At 46.0% G+C, this 18847-nt stretch overlaps 1 protein-coding gene across 2 annotated transcripts in view; it reads left to right on the top strand.

Moving 5' to 3' along the window:
* Positions 1–18847, top strand: part of ASB3 (ankyrin repeat and SOCS box containing 3) — a 381448-nt gene that overhangs the window by 262554 nt on the left and 100047 nt on the right. For both annotated transcript variants that reach the window (XM_069234074.1, XM_069234073.1), the window contains one exon: positions 14070–14321. In XM_069234074.1, coding sequence (XP_069090175.1) covers positions 14070–14321 — 252 coding nt within the window. The remainder of the gene's footprint in view (positions 1–14069; positions 14322–18847) is intronic.

Genomic DNA, 18847 nt, shown 5'->3' with positions numbered 1-18847 from the left:
ACGCCACAGTTTTTTTAACCGTGACTGAGACCCTTTATGATCAATAAAATATGGATTTTTAAGGTTCTCGAGCCAATTTTAGTTTCTTTTTCTCCAGCTCCTCTCTGACTGTAGGTTCAAATTGGTTTCTGCATATTCTCACCACTACACACAAAACTAATCAAGATCTCCGGCAAACAGCCCCCTTGTGGGGCCTGTCAGATATTGCAGGGCCAGTCTTTCGAGGAGCAAGCCCTATGATGAAGCATGACATCCAGTGTGAGGGCTCTTGCTTCTATTTTTAGAAGTGCCTAGTGGATTTTGGCCTTCTCTTGTGGAACAGTGTACCTTTTTGATTTATATTACGAATAGGGAGGCTGTACACTGGACCATATAATCTCCCGGTCCCTCTCATGGTTAGATACTTTTAATCTTTGACAGTCAGAACTGCTGCCCTCTAGACGAATATAAAATGCCTTGTCCTCTAAAATAACTACCGGTGGTGCTCTCTTCCAACCACCAGCTCAAATAAAGTATTGCTGTATAGACCACCAGAAGGCATTTTCATGGCAAAGGAGAGAAAACTTGCAGTGTTTGGGTGCGGTAATACCAGTTCCACACATTAGCTTTCGTTTTGATTTGAAAACTTGAAATGGGGGAGTGTAAAATTGCCTCAGTGTAAACCTTCAAGGTGCAATAGCGGATGTATCCTGGGTCTGTATTACCTCACAGAAATTCTGTGCACCTTAGCATGATGGTCTTTATGTAGTAAGTGAACAGAATAAACATTAAGTGAAATCTACTTACTTTGTGTATGTTGGACATGCCCATCTTTGGCGTGGTATTCCTCCAGATCGTTTTTTTCCCTTCTGTAGCTGATCTTGTTTTTGTTGACTACTTTACTCCTGCTAACCAGCTGAGCAGTTCAAATTGGACTTGCATCTGCAGAAGACCTCTGCTGGAGTGCTTCACCAGCAAGTGCTGCCCTGGACCATTGGCTTGTGTCTAAAGTATTCTCCTCATAAAGTTTCATGAAAGCTGGGACTTAGAAACTTTTTTCAACTTTTTGCTTTAAGAGCCAACAGGGGAAGCCAATCTGATGAAGGTACATCAACGCTGGGCCAAGGATTCAGGCTGATCCTGCTATGTTCTTCTCTGCAGCACCAAATCTGGTTCAGCAGGCCTTTGCAGAGAAGGTGTCTGGTCTTGTGGAGTCCTTTTCGGCTGCTACCTACAGCCTTGTCCCACTGGAAGAATCAGAACTCCAAAAAAAGCAACTAAGTGGAAATCTTCACCAGGTGAAGGCATGAAAAGTATCTGGCCAACGAGGCACAAAAATCATATTTTTCCGCTCTGAGCTTTCCAGTCAAAAGTCGACTGCCTCACTGAGATCTCATCCAGCTGCAATCTGGCGCTGTGGTGCCTTTTTCAGCCACAGCCTGCTGCCTTGCTTCGCTGAGGATTTTCAACTTCCATCCCATAGACTAAGGGCCTCATTACGAGTCTGGCGGTTCGAAACCCAAAGTGGATTTCCGAGGTTTCCGCCGGTCAGCCCAGTGGAAACCGTGTGGTGGCATTGACCTCAGCTCCTCATGGATACAGGGTGCTACCAGCAGCCTCGGAATGTTCACTGTCTGCTGTAGCAGACAGTGCTCATTCCGACGGTAGTGGGTAAGGGGGGCCCTGCTCTGCCCATGACATGGTCAGGGGAAGTGCAGAGGCCCCCTGTCGTCCCCAGCACTGTGTTTCTGCCAGCCTTTTCATGGCAGCATCCCCGCCATGAAAAGGCTTGTAGGAACTGGACTCGTGATCAACGCGGTGGCACTGAACTCAGCGCCACCGTAGCTGAGCACAAATCTGACCGCCATCAGCCCGTCAGGAACCATGTTCTTGATGGGAACAACAGTCCCCTGGGAGTCCGACCACCAGGGTCATAATGTGGGGGGTTGGACAACCTGGAGTTCGTCGGACCAACCGCGGCATTGGCAGTCCTTGGTCTTCCAATGTCGTAGCTAGGCCCTAAATCAGAAGTTAACTCTTTTCACCAAGACAAGCCCGGTCCCTGTGTCCATTGTCTTAATTTTTTACTTTGACCCGGTCTAGTGTGACATGATAACTGTTGTTGGCACTTAATGCTGTTTAAAGATATTTGAAACCTTAAACTTTAACATCTCATAACTTAATGCATTTTTTGTTGTTTTGGTGTCATTTTATTTATTAAAATGTACACTATTTTTGTAAATTGGTTTGGGATTTTTCTTGTATTCTATTCTCTCTTTTTACTGTTGGAGTGCAACATATATACTTTACACATTGCCTTCACGTTAAGCCTGAATGCTTTTGTGACATGCTACCAGAGGGTTAAGGACAGGTTTATTTAGTGACTTTTGTGGCTTACCCTGGCAATAAGTGTGATTGTTTTTCGAGGTGGGTTCTGACACTCATACTCCGATTTCTTACAGTTTATTTCAGTGTTTAATCTGAAAGAGAAGATTTTTACTAAGATAATATATGACAAAAAGCAGCTTATCGCAGTCTTATTATTTACCATGTGAGAAAACAGTAATGTGAGGCATAAAACTGGATTCTTTGTATCTTCCTAAGGACCGTGTTGCGGGTCACTCACTCGAAATAACTCTGTTGATATTACGTTACCAGCTGTGGTATGTTCTTAGTCCACAAGTGTCCAATGCATCTGGAAGGTGTCATTTTGTTTACCACTTTTCTATCCTTTCGAATTACAGTCCACAGTAGGGCACACGCACCCCTGCGGCCTCTTGCTCTCGTTCCTTAAACTAGTCATCAGACTTTCAACAAGTACTGTTCGTTAAGCAAACATCTGCTTCGAAGCGAAAGAAAACGGGCCTGCTTTATGGGAGAGAATGATGAAGGATGTGCATTTTTTAGGAGGAAGCGTGCTTCTGCGTGTATGCCATTAGGTAAAACGTCCATGGTCTCCTTTGCCGTAGAGTTTGAATTGCTCCAGGCATAAGCTTGACTAGGTTCCGAGTTGTGCGTGTGAGCACATACATCTGGATAATAGCCAGGGTGTGCTCTGCGAGGCCTTCCATAAATTATGGATATGGCTGCAATGAAGCGAGTCGCAGGGTTTAGCGCGCAGTTTCATTGCTTACCTATTAGAGCGTGTCTTCTGAAATCCCCATGCATCATTTGCTTGTTCTGTGTTCTCCATAGCAAATAAATAGAGTTTAGATTATAAAGTGAGCCGGCTTCTTGTATTCAGAACGAGTGCTATTGATGAAGCAGATAGGGCAGAATGCATTCTCAGTATGACACTTTTATGCAGCAGTATCTTTATTGCTCATCTTAAACAAGCATAGCTGTTCTCTTCCGAAAGCCACACCGCTTCATTCCATGAGGTTTTAAAGCAATGTGATAGTCAAAATGTCCAAATGTGGGAAAAAGCTATGTGACATAGATGACAAAGGAACGGATCTAATGTTTCACTTTTAATACCGATTTTCTGGTTGCGGAGTGCATATGCTAAAACGGTGCTTTTTTGCCTTACAAGAGGGATGCATAAACTGTGCACAGGATGTGGGTGATTTCCGGTGGTTTGGTGTTTCTCCCTTAAGCAGCTATTTTTAGTTCGATCATAGCATCGCGCAGGCGCTGCTTTTCCGACGTGTTGGTATGTATCTGGGCTTTTAACCACGCCCATCGCACGCCCATCACTGTCACTCCTTCATGGGCTTGCCTTTCAACAATTCTTTGTTTTAGTTGGTAACTGCTTTACGTTTGTCCCTCTTTAGGGCAGTTTTGTTACCGCCTTGGCCATCGACCCTGTTACATGGATAATTGCACTATTGCTGATAACTTTGACTGCTAGCGAACTTCTTTTTCCTTTTGTCTCTATCCTTTGCACTCACGGCGGCACTTTGAATTGGTTTCCTTATGTCAACTGTTTTATCTTTTTTTCAGTTTGTGTGGCAAGAAAGTTCTAGTTAGAAATTTACAACGGTAATAGCTCTAACTTGTGCAAACGCAAGGCCTATTGCATTGCAAATGCTTGTTTAATCTGAGCTTTCTGAAATGTGTACCAAGGGAGAGGGATGACCGGTGACCAAGATGGCCAATTCTCTTTAGGACTCCGGGCAGGATACCCCTGTATGTGATGTGTCGGCTTGATGCAGGCTTCAGCAGATCACTGAACTATCCATTTTACCGCACCTGTAATTTCAATTTAGGCTGCATCCTTAGCGGCAGTGGCTGCCATGATCCAGTCATGCACCCTTGGGCCCATTGCACCCGTGGCTTCTTGCAGTGCAGGTCTAGTTTGAATATATTTACCAGGGCTGATATTTCTTTTCAGTCGCTTCAGTTCACTCTGCATGCCTCTCAGCTCACTCTCATTTGGAGGATGTTACCCTCCTTTGACTCCTTGAAATCTCCATTGATGATATTGAGCTCAACCTTCAAAACAACTGAATCTCATCCTCCTTGGAATTTCAAAAGGTCGATAGGTATGCCATGCTAGCGTGCAACTGGAGATCAAGGAGTGAGCAGCGTTTGGTGCTGAAATACCAGAGTCTGGTCAAGTGGGAACCACCCTGTATGCAGCCCAATGCACCCTCTTGCCCTGTGTTCTGTGTGTGCATCAAGCATAGACATACATCTCAGAACCCAGAATGCAGATGAGCGCCCGGAACCGCTGAGCCCAGTGGTGAAGTAGAGGAGATACATTGCCTGATCTCTGGAGTGAGGAGACAGCCGCACTGATTATGAGCTTCGGAAGTGCAGTGCTTTTATTCCCAATTCCTTCTTGGTGATCAGTGAATGGTGCCCTTTGGATGAGAAACCCTGAAGATAACGGATGATGAAAACGTTTTATTTCGGATACTGATCAAGGCAAAGACACAACTGTAAAGCACCATGGTATAAAAATGGAGAAAAGGTGGAGATGATTTTGTTGTCCTACATCTCACTTCTCAAAAGGAAATGGTAAATAAAATAAAACTGGATGGCGCAAGGGTGCCTGATGTAACTAAAGACGAACAAGCCTTAATGATATCCTTTAATGCACTGTAAGCGTACTTGGCAGACAGATCAGCTAACATTGAACGAGCAGTGAGGGCAGTATATCAGAAATTTGAGAGCCTCACAGGAAAGGTGGTACCTGTAGAAAAATGCCTGGAACAGTTGAGGCGGAGTACAGCCACTGTAGATTTGCATTTGGACGATGTTACCCTCCTTGGACTCCTTGCAACAATTAAAACTGGTAATGTCCCTCCCATTTTCATCATTGTGCCACTTGTTATGAACATTTATCTTACCCTCCTCAAAGAAAAAGAATCTCAATTGTTGTTATTGAGCTCAGTCTTCAAACAACTGGATCTCAGCCTCCTTGGAAACTCAAAGGTCTAGAGCAGGGTTCTGCAAAGTCGGTCCTGGAGAGCCGACTCCATGCCAGATTTTTAGCATATCCACATTTAGAAAAAAGATTTTTCAGAAATCTACATTTTTCTAAATGTGGATGTGCTAAACATCTGCCATGGACCCGGCTCTCTAGGACTGACTTTGCAGAATCCTGGTCTAGAGGTATGTCATACTAGTGGCCAATCCTTAAATCCATGGTGTGGGATTTTGACACCTTCAAGGGTAATGCAGCAGAGTCTCTTCTGAGGCTGTGTACTACAATTGAAATTCTGCACAATCTCCCCTCACCTTTGCATAAATGGGCTATTTGTGTCCCTAGTAGGGTCATCACCTGTTCATATTTGAAAAGTATGTTGAGAAGGTTACTGGGTCCACAGTGTGACTTCCAACAACAGCTGCTTGCTCAGGTATATTTGCTCTCTCAATCAATCAAGGATTTGTAGAGCGCGGCTACTCACCCCTGAGGGTCTCAAGGCACTGGGGGCTGGGGTGACAGGGGGTGGCTTGTGGGTTAGTCGAAGAGGCAGGTGTTGAGGTCCTTCCTGAACTGTGACAGGGTGGGGGAGTTCCTGAGGTGGGTGGGGAGGGTATTCCAGGTCTTGACAGCGAAGTGGGAGAAGGATCTTCCTCCGGCTGTGGTCTTCTGAATGCGGAGGAAGTTGGCAAGAGCCTGGTCGGCAGAGCGGAGCTGTCTGGCGGGAGTGTAGAAGGAGAGTCTGTGGTTGAGGTAGCCTGGTCCGGCGTCGTGTAGGGCCTTGTAGGCATGAGCCAGGAGCTTGAAGGTGATTCTCTTGTTGATGAGCAGCCAGTGTAGGTCTCTCAGGAGGGTGGAGGTGCGACTGTGTCAGGGACGTTCATGATGAGACAGCGGAGGTGTTCTGGATGCGTTGCAGTCTTTTTCGGGACTTGGCGGTTGTTACAGCACAGAGCGCATTGCCGTAGTCAAGGCGGCTGCTGACAAGGGCCTGGGTGACTCTTCTTCTGGTTTTGGTTAGGATCCAATTGTAGATCTTCCAAAGCATGCACAGGGTGTGGAAGCATCCTGATGAGACGGCGTTTACCTGTTGGTCCACTGAGAGCGATGAGTCTAGGATGACGCTGAGGTTCTGGAATTGGGCGGTGGGGGCTGGGGCGTTACCGAGGGCGTTGGGCCACCAGGAGTCATTCTAGGCGGAGGGTGTGAAGCCGAGGATGAGGACTTCTGTCTTGTCCGAGTTCAGCTTGAGGCAGCTGTCTTTCATCCAGGCAGCGACTGCCTTCATTCCTTCATGGAAGTTGTTCTTGGTGGTGGTAGGGTTGTTTGTGAGAGAGACGATCAGTTGGGTTTCGTCTGCGTAGGAGATGATGTCGAATGCATGGCTTCTGATGATGGTGGCCAGCAGGTCCATGTAGAGGTTCAAGAGGGTGGGGCTCGGCGAGGATACTTGGGGGACGCCGCAGCTGATCTTGGTCGATCTCAGAGAACCCGTGGAATAATAATGGAGTGGGGAGCACCTAAGGAGCGACAGTGATTGTAGTTCTTTAAAGAAGGGTTCCAGATCTACACCCTGATACAATGCAGGAGAAGAAAGACTCTCACAGGAAATAAGAATGATCTTGGGGGGAAAGGGTTAGACGGCCAAACACGGGGGCGGGAAACATTTTGTCTTCTCACAAGTAGGAGTTACCCCTGGGCTCGGAGTGACTAATGAAAAATTTCCTGTTATAACTGGAAGTTTCAAGTCTATTAAGGAGGTGAGGATTCTGCCTTCTTCCTTCCCCTTTATTCATAAAAGAAGCCATTTAAAAGAACAACTACCTTTCCCATAAGGCTAAGGGAATGCAGAAACAACAACAATAACCAATTGACATACAGTCTCTGCATTATAATCCATCAACACTATCGCTGCTTTCTTTTCATGCAGCAGAAACTTGGCAAGTGGAAAAAAATTGGTTCATTCCATCAAACCTGCTTAGCCATCTCATTTTCTGTAGAATCAAAAAAAAACTAGTAAACCTAATGTCTCTGTAACAAATGTCATAAGATTGAGCAACATTAGATACTTCAGTTGACAATATTGGTGCATAATAAACAAATCATGCAATAGAAAAATGCCTAATTATAACATAACAATTTACCCAAGAATAGAAAGGAGCAGATTACTTATACTTAACAAGAGGCCTTCAAATCATCAATGAGCTTGCATCTACATATAATGTCACACCTAAAAAAGCTAGACACCAATCTCTTAATGCAACCCCTGGTCATCCCAGAACTGGGTATTGAAAAAACAGGCTAGGTTTGGAAGAAGAGGAAGGAGGAAAAAAGACCCTCCATCTACACAGTGGGAAATAATTCTTGCCTCCGAGTCTTTAATAGAACTGAAACTGTCTGTTCCGCCAGTTAGGAAATTTTTCATTCTATGTCAGGAGCGGAGGCTCGGATTAGGCTAGTTCAAGCTTGTCCACAACTGTGGATGCCATGCACATCTCCGGCTTAAAGTAAAACGTATTGAAAGTGGAATCGGAAGACCAATCTGTCTCACTCAAGATATCCTCCAAACAGTCCCCCTGTGCAAAAGCCTTGGAAGCCAATGCCCCTCTCGCGGAATGTGCACCAAAAATAAAAATATTGATACCAGCTTCTTGCAGAATCCCTCTCACTCACTGAGCAGTAGTGGGTGACAACACCGCTTTTTATGATTTACGTAGAGAAATTAACAATTGCCGCTCACTTGCCAGCCTGAATTTTTCCATAGCGGCCTCGTAAGCCTTAATATATCGAACCACACAGAGCTTAGGGTGATGAGGAAATGCTAGAAAGGATACCAACCTGGAATTACATGTTGTCCTTCTGGAGACGTGGACTGTCACACCGTTGGGTGTGAACAAGGGACCTGCAATATCCAGCACTCTAACATCAGACACCCTACAGCAAGAGATCTACACAATAACATCGCTAGCTTACCAGAAAATTGTTTTCTCGAGAGGTGTCTATTTTAGGTCTGATGAACAAACAAAGCACCTGATTTACGTTCCATAGGGAGGAATACCATGGCTCTGAGGGAACCGAGAGCCGAAAACCCTTATCAGCATTCACAAGGGGAGCTCCCCAACTATAACATCCTCAATGGGCATAAGACCTGCCGAAATGGCGGAGTGAAAGGTATTTATTGACCTGTAAATCATTCCCCCTGAAACTAACGATGATAGGAAATTCAGGACAGGTATAACTTCTTATTCCAAGGGATCAATGTCCCTTTTGAAACACCAACGTGTCCAAGCAGACTTGTACCTCTTGGTTGTTCCAGTCACCCAGGCCTTGGAGAGGAGGTTCTGAGCTGCCTCCAAAAGGCCTATGATCTTCCATCTACTCCGGTAATCCTCCATGCCATAAGAGGCAGATGGGCCCCAAGAACCATGCAGTGAGCATTCCCTAGAGGATCCCGAAGAATGCCTTGTCTGCGGGGTAGACGGATTGGAGATTCCCAAGAAAGTTCCATAATCACTAGAAACAGCGCTTGAGATCTCCACAAGGGTAAGATCACCACCAGAGACACCTTCTGCCAGTGCGCCTAAGCCGTTAATCTCATTAACATTGTTAACGGTGGAAAGGTGTGTCCCGCCTCCACACTCCAATCCTGAAGAAAGGCATCCTTCGCGGCCACTTGCGGATCCGGTTTCCAACTGAAGAACCAGCTCAGGTGACAATTGAGGCAAGAGGCGACCATGTCCACTGAAAACGGGTCTCACAATCGTTGAATCATGTGGAACTGCTCTGAACGAAGCTGCCAGGCACTCAGACCCTGTAGATGTCTGAAGTGCCAGTCAGCTATCTTGTTGGATTGCCCCGGCAGATACTCCACCTCCACTTAAATCTCTCACTGAAGGCAGTACTCCCAAAACTCCTTTGCCATCTCCGCCAGTGCCTGGGATCGAGGGCCCCCCAAGTAGTTGATGTAATGCACTGCTGACAGGTTGATCATCTTCAGTAGGACGGAACATCTTGCTCTGTCTTTTATCCAACAGTGGACTGCAAAGGACCATGTCAACAGCTCCAGACAATTTGTGTGACGTGACCTTTCGTCTGATGACCACTTCCCTCCTGTGGAAATATCTCCACAATTGGCTCCCAGCCGGAGAGGCTTTGCCTCCGACTCGATCACCAAATCGGGACTGGATCACAAAATAACCCTGCCTTTCCAGGCCTCCATGTGGTCCAGCCACCAACGCCTCTCCTCCTAGACTTCGCCGGTGAGAAGGATTTGAGTGGCGTAAGATAGAGCTTCTTGCAAATGACAAGACTTTAGGCACTGCAAATCCCTGTAGTGCAGAGGGCCTGGAAATATCACCTGGATAGCAGAGGTCAGAAGGCGTATCGACTTCGCAAGATTTCTGAGGGAGGTGTGAGAGCGAGCTATCATCTTCTGCAATTCATGGTGAATCTTCATCATTTTTATTTGCTGGAAAACTGAGGGTGGAAGAGCAAGAGTCTATGGCTGTTGGACCTGGCCCTTTTGGCAGGTTCATCCCCTGACATTTTGCCTTCTTACTCCTATTTTTCTGACCTCTCGCTGTTGGCTGTAGGACTCTGAGCACTTTGTCACTGCTGATCAGTGATAAAGTGCAGGTCCTCTCCCTTCTAAAGTTGCTATGATTGGCTTGTACCTAACTGGCATATTTAATATACCTGTAAGTCCCTTGTACAGTGGTATCATTATACCCAGGGCCTGTAAATTAAAGGCTATTAGTGAGCCTGCAGCACTGCTTGCGCCACCCAATGAAGTAGCCTTTCAAACCTGTCTCGGACCTGCTAGCGCAGGGCCTGCGTACGCAGTTTCTGCCACAGGGACCTGGCATCTAAATTTACTTGCGAGGCCAAGAAATCCCCTTTTACTAGATGTAAGTCACCCCTAAGGTAGGGCCTATGTGCACAGTGCTATGTTTGTAGAATGCATGACAGGCACCTAGTAGCGTGGCCTGTCCTATTAATGACAAACAGCCTATTTAGTTTCTGAGTGCTGTGAGTGCTACCTTTTCATAGGATTGCATTTGAATGCCCTGCCTTATGTCTAGGGGGTATTGTCTGATTTATGAGGGGTAGCGTAGGCATGTTTGGTATGGTTGTAATGGTGGTGAGAAATTCTGTTTACTGGTGTAACTGGATTTTTTATTACTATTACAGAATTGCAACTACTAGAAAGTGAGCATTTCTCTGTGCTTATGACTTTGTTGTTTTACAGCTTGACTCCTATCCACGTCTGGACAGAGTGACAGTTGGGCTTTGTGCATATTTTTCACACAGCCTGTACAAAGGTAGGGTGGAGGTGTCACAGAGGTGCATCTGCGTTTTGAATAGTCTTCAAGGGCTGAGAGAAGGGGGCGGCAGGGCACACATGCATCTGTAAAGGCTGTGCCCTGGCCTCACTCAAAAGGATCGTTTAACCCCAACTGATATTTGAAGCCTGTGCTGGGGAGAGCAAACGTGGCGCTCCCAGAACCAGTTGTACCTGGTTGGAACCTCCTCGCCCCTTCTTTGTTCCCACACTGCAAAACTGAGTATAAGTACAGGGGATTTTTCCCCACAATTTGGAGACATTTTGGAACTGAAACAAACTTGCACCAAGTAGCAGAGGACAGAGCCGAAGGAAGTGTCTGAAGCTGAAAGACTTGGTTGTTCCAAACAAATTGGAGATACTGCGATATGGCAGGAAAAACTGGAATGGTCAGGTAAGCATCCTTTAGATCCAAATGAACTATCCAGTCCTCCAGACACAGAAGGTCTTTTAGAAGACAGATACCCTCCATCTTGAAGTGGCGGTAAAGCAGCCACCCATTGAAATCCCTGAAATTGATCACAGGGCGCTTACATCCTTTAGATCCAACTGAACCATCCATTATCCTGGACGCATTAGGTCTTTCAGAAGGTGGATACCCTCCATCTTGAAGTGACGGTAAAGCAGCCACCCGTCGAAATCCGTGCGATTGATCACAGGGCACTGACTTCCGTCCCTCTTCTTGACTAGGAACAGATTACTGACAAAGCCGTGTGGATAAGGAGTAGAAAAGGTGATAGCCTCTTTGTTGAGGTGCTCTGAAATCCCACGGTCGATCAGGGAGGCTTGTGCCCTGGAAAAAAATCAGGGGCTGTGGGACAGTGACCTGCCTCTGCATCCCCTCAACCCCAAGTGATAACCCTAGACTGTCTGGAGAACCCAAGAGTCAGATGTCAACCCCTTCCAGTTGTGCTGAATATTGGTCAAATGACCTCCCACCTTTAGTTTGGAAGAACAGAGAGTCCTTACCTTGGGCAGATCCTTGAACACGGCCTCGTCTGCCACCTCCGCCTCCCCGGGCTCGTGGGGATCGCTGAGAAGGATAGAAACCTCCAAAGTGGGCTGGATCCTGCCACTGAATTTGACGGGTGCCTTCGCCTTTTTGGGAAGACCTAGATGAAAAATGGCTACCTTGTCCAGACCCTTAAAAAAAATTTGATAAAAAAATCTTTAATTTTTAATTGAACGGGAGGGGAATTGGGAGGAAAGATAGGTTTTTATCCTCATATCCTCTCCTACCAGCCAACTCAGGTGTGGCAGTAGCGCCTCCAAAGTTGGCTTGGCGGGAAGGCACATCGAAATCTGCTTCGAGGGGAAGGGTGGCTGGAGTCCCACCACCAGCCGCTCTCTCCTGTGCCACCGTCAGTGCAGTTGAGAAGAGCTGGTAGAGTTGCCGGGATTCACGCAGGATATTGGCTATGGTCCCACCAACATCTAAATTGGGCAGCAGGACTGCCTAGTGGGTGGGCGGGATTCTGTGGAAAAATCGGCTGCGGACCGTTACCGCCAACATCTAATTCAGGCCCTTAGTGTTTTGGTCCTCCCCGTTTCTGCGTTTCCTAAGACACTTGATTTCTGGATGTCCTTGCACCCCACAGCATGGTATAAAGTTTTTAAACCTGTGTAGACACTTTGGAGCAGGGTGAACTGTGAACAGGCGAGATTCCTATTGTTGAATTCTTAAAGTGGGCAAAAGAATGCTAAAATCTTACCACAGCATGTTTCACTTGGGAATATGCATAGTAAGTGTTGCGCACCTGTGTATACAGAAGGTGATACAGCGTAACTAGTGCATGTTTGCTTATCCTGAGTTCTGCTGGTATTAGATAAGCTGACAGCTAAGTGCCTCCACCCTTTCTTGTTTTGTATAATGCCAGAGGTACCGAGAGATATATAGCTCATATACACTAGCACATGCTATAGCATCTACAGCCTTTTCCTTGCCTGGTTGCTCAAAGATGAGGAAAGAAGTCGTCATATATCCCACTTGCTGCATTTATTGATAGTATTTATATAAATGCTTGAAATTAAACAACAGTTATTTAAACACAGTAATTAAACATTCATTGTTCTTTAATGCTTTCAAATGGCAGAAAAGTACTTCACAAACTGAATGTGCATAGTTTCCTCAAGGCTCCTCCGTTTTTATTTGACTCTCAAAAAAAGGTTTTTGGTTTAAAGTTTTGTGACTGGTTTTACTCTTGTTGACTCTTCAATAGCCGCCCTAATCAGGCAAGGTGGACACAAGGCCTCCTTTCTATCATGCACAGTCTCAGGTATTGTACTATACTACACTAGCTGGAATACCGGTTTCACAGTTAGAGCCAAGGGGGCGTCTGTGACTTTCGAGCATCACAACACTCAGCCAAATGTCACTTACCAGTAAGATATTTGTGTTTTTTCTAAAATAAGTGTGTTTGCAGTAATGCTTTAAGTGGCTAAGTGTATGCTAAGACGTGGGTCCCCTATTGTCTGTGCCGCAAGACCCAAGCTATACCTCAGTAAGAAGACCTAATAAGGCCAAAACTGATCTAGGGTTGCTTATGTTCTCTTTTGGAGAGAGTTTCACCCGGTAGTTTTATATGGTAGGGACAGTACTGATTTGCATGAGGCGGGGCTACGTGCAGCATGGCAGTCCAAGAGATTGGCAGTAGTTTAGAATATTTGCTAGCATTCACCCTATATAGGGGTGTGGAAAAATTGCATATTTTTCTTTTAAGTAATTATACAAAATTTTGAGGAAATGATGCAATGTTATCTCAAATGACAACTTGTCATTTACTATTATATGTTAGTGTTAAATGCGTCTTCACATCAATTTTTGCGATTAAAGCAAGCGTAAACAGTATAAATGACACCAGCAACAGCTGCTCACGTTGTAGCTGTTAGTGTTATTTCTGTGCACTTGCTGTTTAATTTTGCAGTGAATTGCGCATAAATACGTGATGTGGCGAAATAGCGTAATTTCAGTAATTTTGTGTAACACGAATGGATGTCATTTTCGAAATCTACACAAATAAACCAGGTGTAATCTAAGTATAACCATACCCTACTTCTATCATCTTTTGTGTGCTTGTTGCTTGGAAATATTTCAATGAATCTGAAGAAAATATGGTTAGATATATGAGTAATTACAAAGAATATTGGCCCTCACCAGTGGGGTCTTTCCAGCTTCCTCTGCAGTTGCATTACATTTGTTATGGTTGATAAAGAAAGCTGCTGAACAAACTAGAAGAAGTACTGTGTTTAGTTCGTATATGCTTTCTGATTTTATTTTTATGATCCTCTGCTCTACTTGAATGTTCTAAACATGCATATACACCAAGAGGTATTTGTGTTGTGTTTTCTGTAAAATGTGTGTCTTATTTCTTCTTCTAGGAACTTTGGAACAGTTCCCATACTTCTGAAATATGGGGCTACTCTGATGGGTATGCACTTGGGACGTTGCTTGAACTGTGAGAATTTTTCACTTTTTCGACTTTTTTTGGACCGTGGTTGTTCATTACCATCCAAAAAAGATGCACAAGAGTTTAGGAGTTATGCAGCCAAAGTACATCAGCGCTACAAAGAATGGCTCCCCTCCCTGCTACTAGCTGGATATAATCCACTGAATCTCCTGAACAAACTATGGTAATGTCTGTCTTTCCAAATGTTAACATTCTGTGGTATAAACCAAAATGTATGTGAAATAAGAAAGTCAACTTTGATCAGAGTTCCATGATAAAAACAGTTGCTTGCATTTTTCGGTCATGTATTCATTTTAAATTGGTTAAATGAAAGTGGATCTGTCCAGCCGCTGAGAAGATATTTCCTATATGAGGTTCAGCAAAACTACCGTTCCGCTTTCCGGTACTATGTTCAGAGGCAGGGGGGAGGGCAGAGATGGCAGAGATGACCGATAGGGGAAAAGATCTTGCATTTCGCACTCATGAGGCACAACCTAGAACTGGATACTATCACCAGAACTTAAAAGCCCCCAGCCACTCAGCCCTACAGACTAAACATGAAAGCACTGATGGCTAAGTCCCCTGGACCTTACCCCAAGATGGGACTAGAGTTCACGCCTGGAGGCAGTGAATGGAGGAGTTTGGGTGCTTGCCCCCTGCCCCTCCCACCCCCTCCAAAAAATATAGAGAGGGAGTGGCATGGCCAGATCCCAGGTAGCCAGAGCAGTGCGCTTGGCAATGGAAAACTGTGAAGACAGCAAACCAGGGTAGACTACAATGGCACTGACTAACTAGTTGGTCTGGTATGTCCAAATTATGATGGCGATCATGATACCCTACCCAATGGAATGAACATTGTCTGGCACAGTGCAGGAGCTGTGTAACAACTGAAGTCATCTGGGTTCGAGACATTATTACACCATACAAGTAGTGGAAAAGAAGGACAAGCTAAAGATCTTTCATTTGCAGCAGCATAACGTAAGTCAACAATCCGAGGTTGAGGAGGATACTTAGGTCCTCTTCCTCGAACCATGAAGAGCCAGATGCTGTTTGGATTTTCTTCTTAGCCACAAAGCCTCTAGCACATATCTGGAGCAAAGATGCACACATGGAGGTACTGTTTTCCCTATATTCCTTATCTTTTTGAGGTGGGCATCCACTGCCCACTCTGGGAAACATCTTGCTCGTGACCTTGTCAGCAGTAAATTTCTAACCTTTTCCAGATTGGGCATGGTTTGCAGAGTGTAGGAAAGTACCATCTTGCCTGGCATGTTACCCCCATTTTTACTGTATGTATGTTTGTTTTTGCCTATGTGTCACTGGGATCCTGCTAGCCAGGACCCCAGTGCTCATAAAGTATGCCCTGTAGGTGTTCCCTGTGTGGTACCTAACTGTATCATTGAGGCTCTGCTAACCACAACCTCAGTGTTTATGCTCTCTCTGCTTTTAAAATTGTCACTGCAGGCTAGTGACTAATTTTACCAATTCTGATTGGCAAACTGGAACACTCTACCCTAGTATATGGTACCCCTGGTACCCAGGGTATTGGGGTTCCAGGAGATCCCTATGGGCTGCAGCATTTCTTTTGCCACCAATAGGGAGCTCAGACAAATCTTACACAGGACTGCTACTGCAGCCTCCGTGAAATAACGTCCACGTTATTTCACAGCCATTTTACACTGCACTTAAGTAACTTATAAGTCACCTATATGTCTAACCCTCACTTGGTGAAGGTTAGGTGCAAAGTTACTTAGTGTGTGGGCACCCTGGCACTAGCCAAGGTGCCCCCACATTGTTCAAGGCAAATTCCCCGGACTTTGTGAGTGCAGGGACACCATTACACACGTGCACTACATATAGATCAATACCTATATGTAGCGTCACAATGGGACCTCCGAACATGGCCATGTAACATGTTTAGGATCATGGAATTGTCCATTCTGGTATTGGGGGGACAATTCCATGCATCCCCGGGTCTCCAGCATAGAGCCCGGGTACTGCCAAACTAACTTTCTGGGGTCTCCTCTGCAACTACCGCTGCTGCCAACCCCTCAGACAGGTTTCTGCCCCCCGGGGCCTGGGCAGCCTGGTCTCAGGAAGGCAGAACAAAGGATTTCCTCTGAGGGAGGGTGTTACACCCTCTCCCTTTGAAAATAGGTGTGAAGGGCCTGGGAGGAGTAGCCTCTCCCGGGGCACAGATGGTGCCCTCCTTGCATAAGCCAGTCTCCACCGGTCCAGGGATCCCCCTAGCCCTGCTCTGGTGTGCAACTGGACAAAGGAAAGGGGAGTGACCACTCCACTGACCAGCACCTCCCAGGGGAGGTGCCCAGAGCTCCTCCAGTGCGGCCGAAACCTCTACCCTCTTGGATGTAGAGGTGTGAGGGCACAATGGACAGCTCTGAGTGGCCAGTGCCAGCAGGTGATGTCAGAGACCCCTCCTGATTGGTGCTTACCTTTCTTTGTAGCCAATCCTCCTCTGAGGGCTATTTAGGGTCTCTCCTGTGGGTATCTCACCAGATAACGAATGCAAGAGCTCACCAGAGTTCCTCTGCACTTCCCTCTCCGACTTCTGCCAAGGATCGACCGCTGACTGCTCCAGGACGCCTGCAAAACCGCAACAAAGTAGCAAGAAGACTACCAGCAACATTATAGCGCCTCATCCTGACGCCTTTCTCAACTGTTTCCTGGTAGTGCATGCTTTGAGGGCTGTCTGCCTTCACCCTGCACTGGAAGCCAAGAAGAAATCTCCTGTGGGTCGACTGAATCTTCCCCCTGCCAACGGAGGCACCAAACTTATGCATCACCGGTCCTCTGGGTCCCCTCTCATCCTGACGAGCGTGGTCCCTGGAACACAGGAGCTGGGTCCGAGTGTCCCCGACAGTCCAGTGGCCCTTCCGTCCAAATTTGGTGGAGGTGAGTCCTTGCCTCCCCACGCCAGACAATAATCCTGTGTACTGCGTGAACTGCAGTTGCTCGGGCTTCTGTGCACTTTTGCAAGACTTCCTTTGTGCACAGCCTAGCCCAGGTCCCCAGCACTCCGTCCTGCATTGCCCACCTCACTGAGTTGACCTCCGACTTCGTGGGACCCTCTTTTGTTGTGGTGAGACGACCGCTTTGCTCAGATTTCTTGAACGCCTGTTCAGGTGCTTCTGCAGGTGCTGCCTGCTTCTGCGTGGGCTCTCTCGGTTGCTGAGTGCCCTCTCTGTCTCCTCCTCCAAGGGGGGACCTCCTGGTCTTTCCTGGGCCCTGGCAGCACCCAAAATCTTCAACCGCGACTCTTGCAGCTAGCAAGGCTTGTTTGCAGTCTTTCTGCGTGGAAACAGCTCTGCATCCTCCATCACGCCGTGGAACATCTTCTGACCAAAGGAGAAGTTCCTGGCACCTTCTGTTGGTGCAGAAACTTCGCCTTCTTCCACCCGGAGGCAGCCCTTTTGCACCTTCATCCGGGTTTTAATGGGCTCCTGCCCCCCCCGGACACTTGCGTGGCTCTTGGACTTGGTCCCCTTCCTTTGCAGGTCCAGGAATCTGTCTTCAGTGCTTTGCAGTCAGTTGTTGTCTTTGCAGAATCCCCTATCTCAACTTTACTTTGTTTCTGGGGTAGTAGGGTAACTTTACTCCTACTTTTCAGGGTCTTGGGGTGGGGTATCTTGGACACCCTTAGTGTTTTACTTACCTGATTTTGGTTTGTGTGTATATTTTGTGTATATTACTCACCTCCTAAGGGAGTATATCCTCTGAGATACTTTTGGCATATTGTCACTAAAATAAAGTACCTTTATTTTTAGTAACTCTGAGTATTGTGTTTTCTTATGATATAGTGCTATATGATATCAGTGGTATAGTAGGAACTTTGCATGTCTCCTAGTTCAGCCTAAGCTGCTCTGCTATAGCTACCTCTATCAGCCTAAGCTGCTAGAACACTACTAATCTACTAATAAGGGATAACTGGACCTGCCACAAGGTGTAAATACCATCAGCTACCCACTATAAGCCAGGCCAGCCTCCTACAGAGTCGCAATTAGGAAAAGAACACCCCTTCCTAATTGCGAGTCGCAGTCCCATTTTGCGATTCGGTAAAAAGTTTACCGAATCGCAAAACTGGGTTTGTACATTGGGAAGTGCATTTTGCACGTCGTAAACAGCCAGATTCGCTGTTTGTGACATGCAATATCCTTGGTACATGTGCCCCTTAATGTGGTAGTGCTGCATTGATTTTCAGCAATTCTTTCATCTGTCAAGTATCATCTTATTCTTTCTCTACGCTTCAATCCATCATCATCAAAATTTTGCCCACTACCACTGATTCTACATAATCAATATTATTTATTGTATTGTATTGTATTGTAATCGTATTTATATAGCGCTTACTACCCCTGATGAGGCGTCGAAGCGCTTTTCGATGAGTAGCACGCTACTCCGGTACCCAAAAGAATTAGTGATGGATTAGTATAATTTAATAAGGAGTACAGTTTTAGTATTATTATGAGTTAATTTGAGTTGCGGATATGAGAGTTTGTTAGTTAGATTGACTGGAGTAATGGAGGGGTGGAGGAGGAAAGAAATCCAGAAGTGTTAATTGGGAGTTTATCCTTCATTTACTCAATCCAAAGGCTTGAGATGAATAAAAGGGGGAGCGGAGGGGAAAGAGGATGTGGAAGGGTTAGGGAGAGCATAGTAGGAGGGTGAGATGAATGCAGGAGAATTTATGAG

This window comes from Pleurodeles waltl, chromosome 5, assembly GCF_031143425.1.
Source record: "Pleurodeles waltl isolate 20211129_DDA chromosome 5, aPleWal1.hap1.20221129, whole genome shotgun sequence".
NCBI classification, from domain to species: domain Eukaryota; kingdom Metazoa; phylum Chordata; class Amphibia; order Caudata; family Salamandridae; genus Pleurodeles; species Pleurodeles waltl.
The sequence above is the reverse complement of the archived record's forward strand: the minus strand, read 5'-3'. Positions and strand labels throughout refer to the sequence as shown.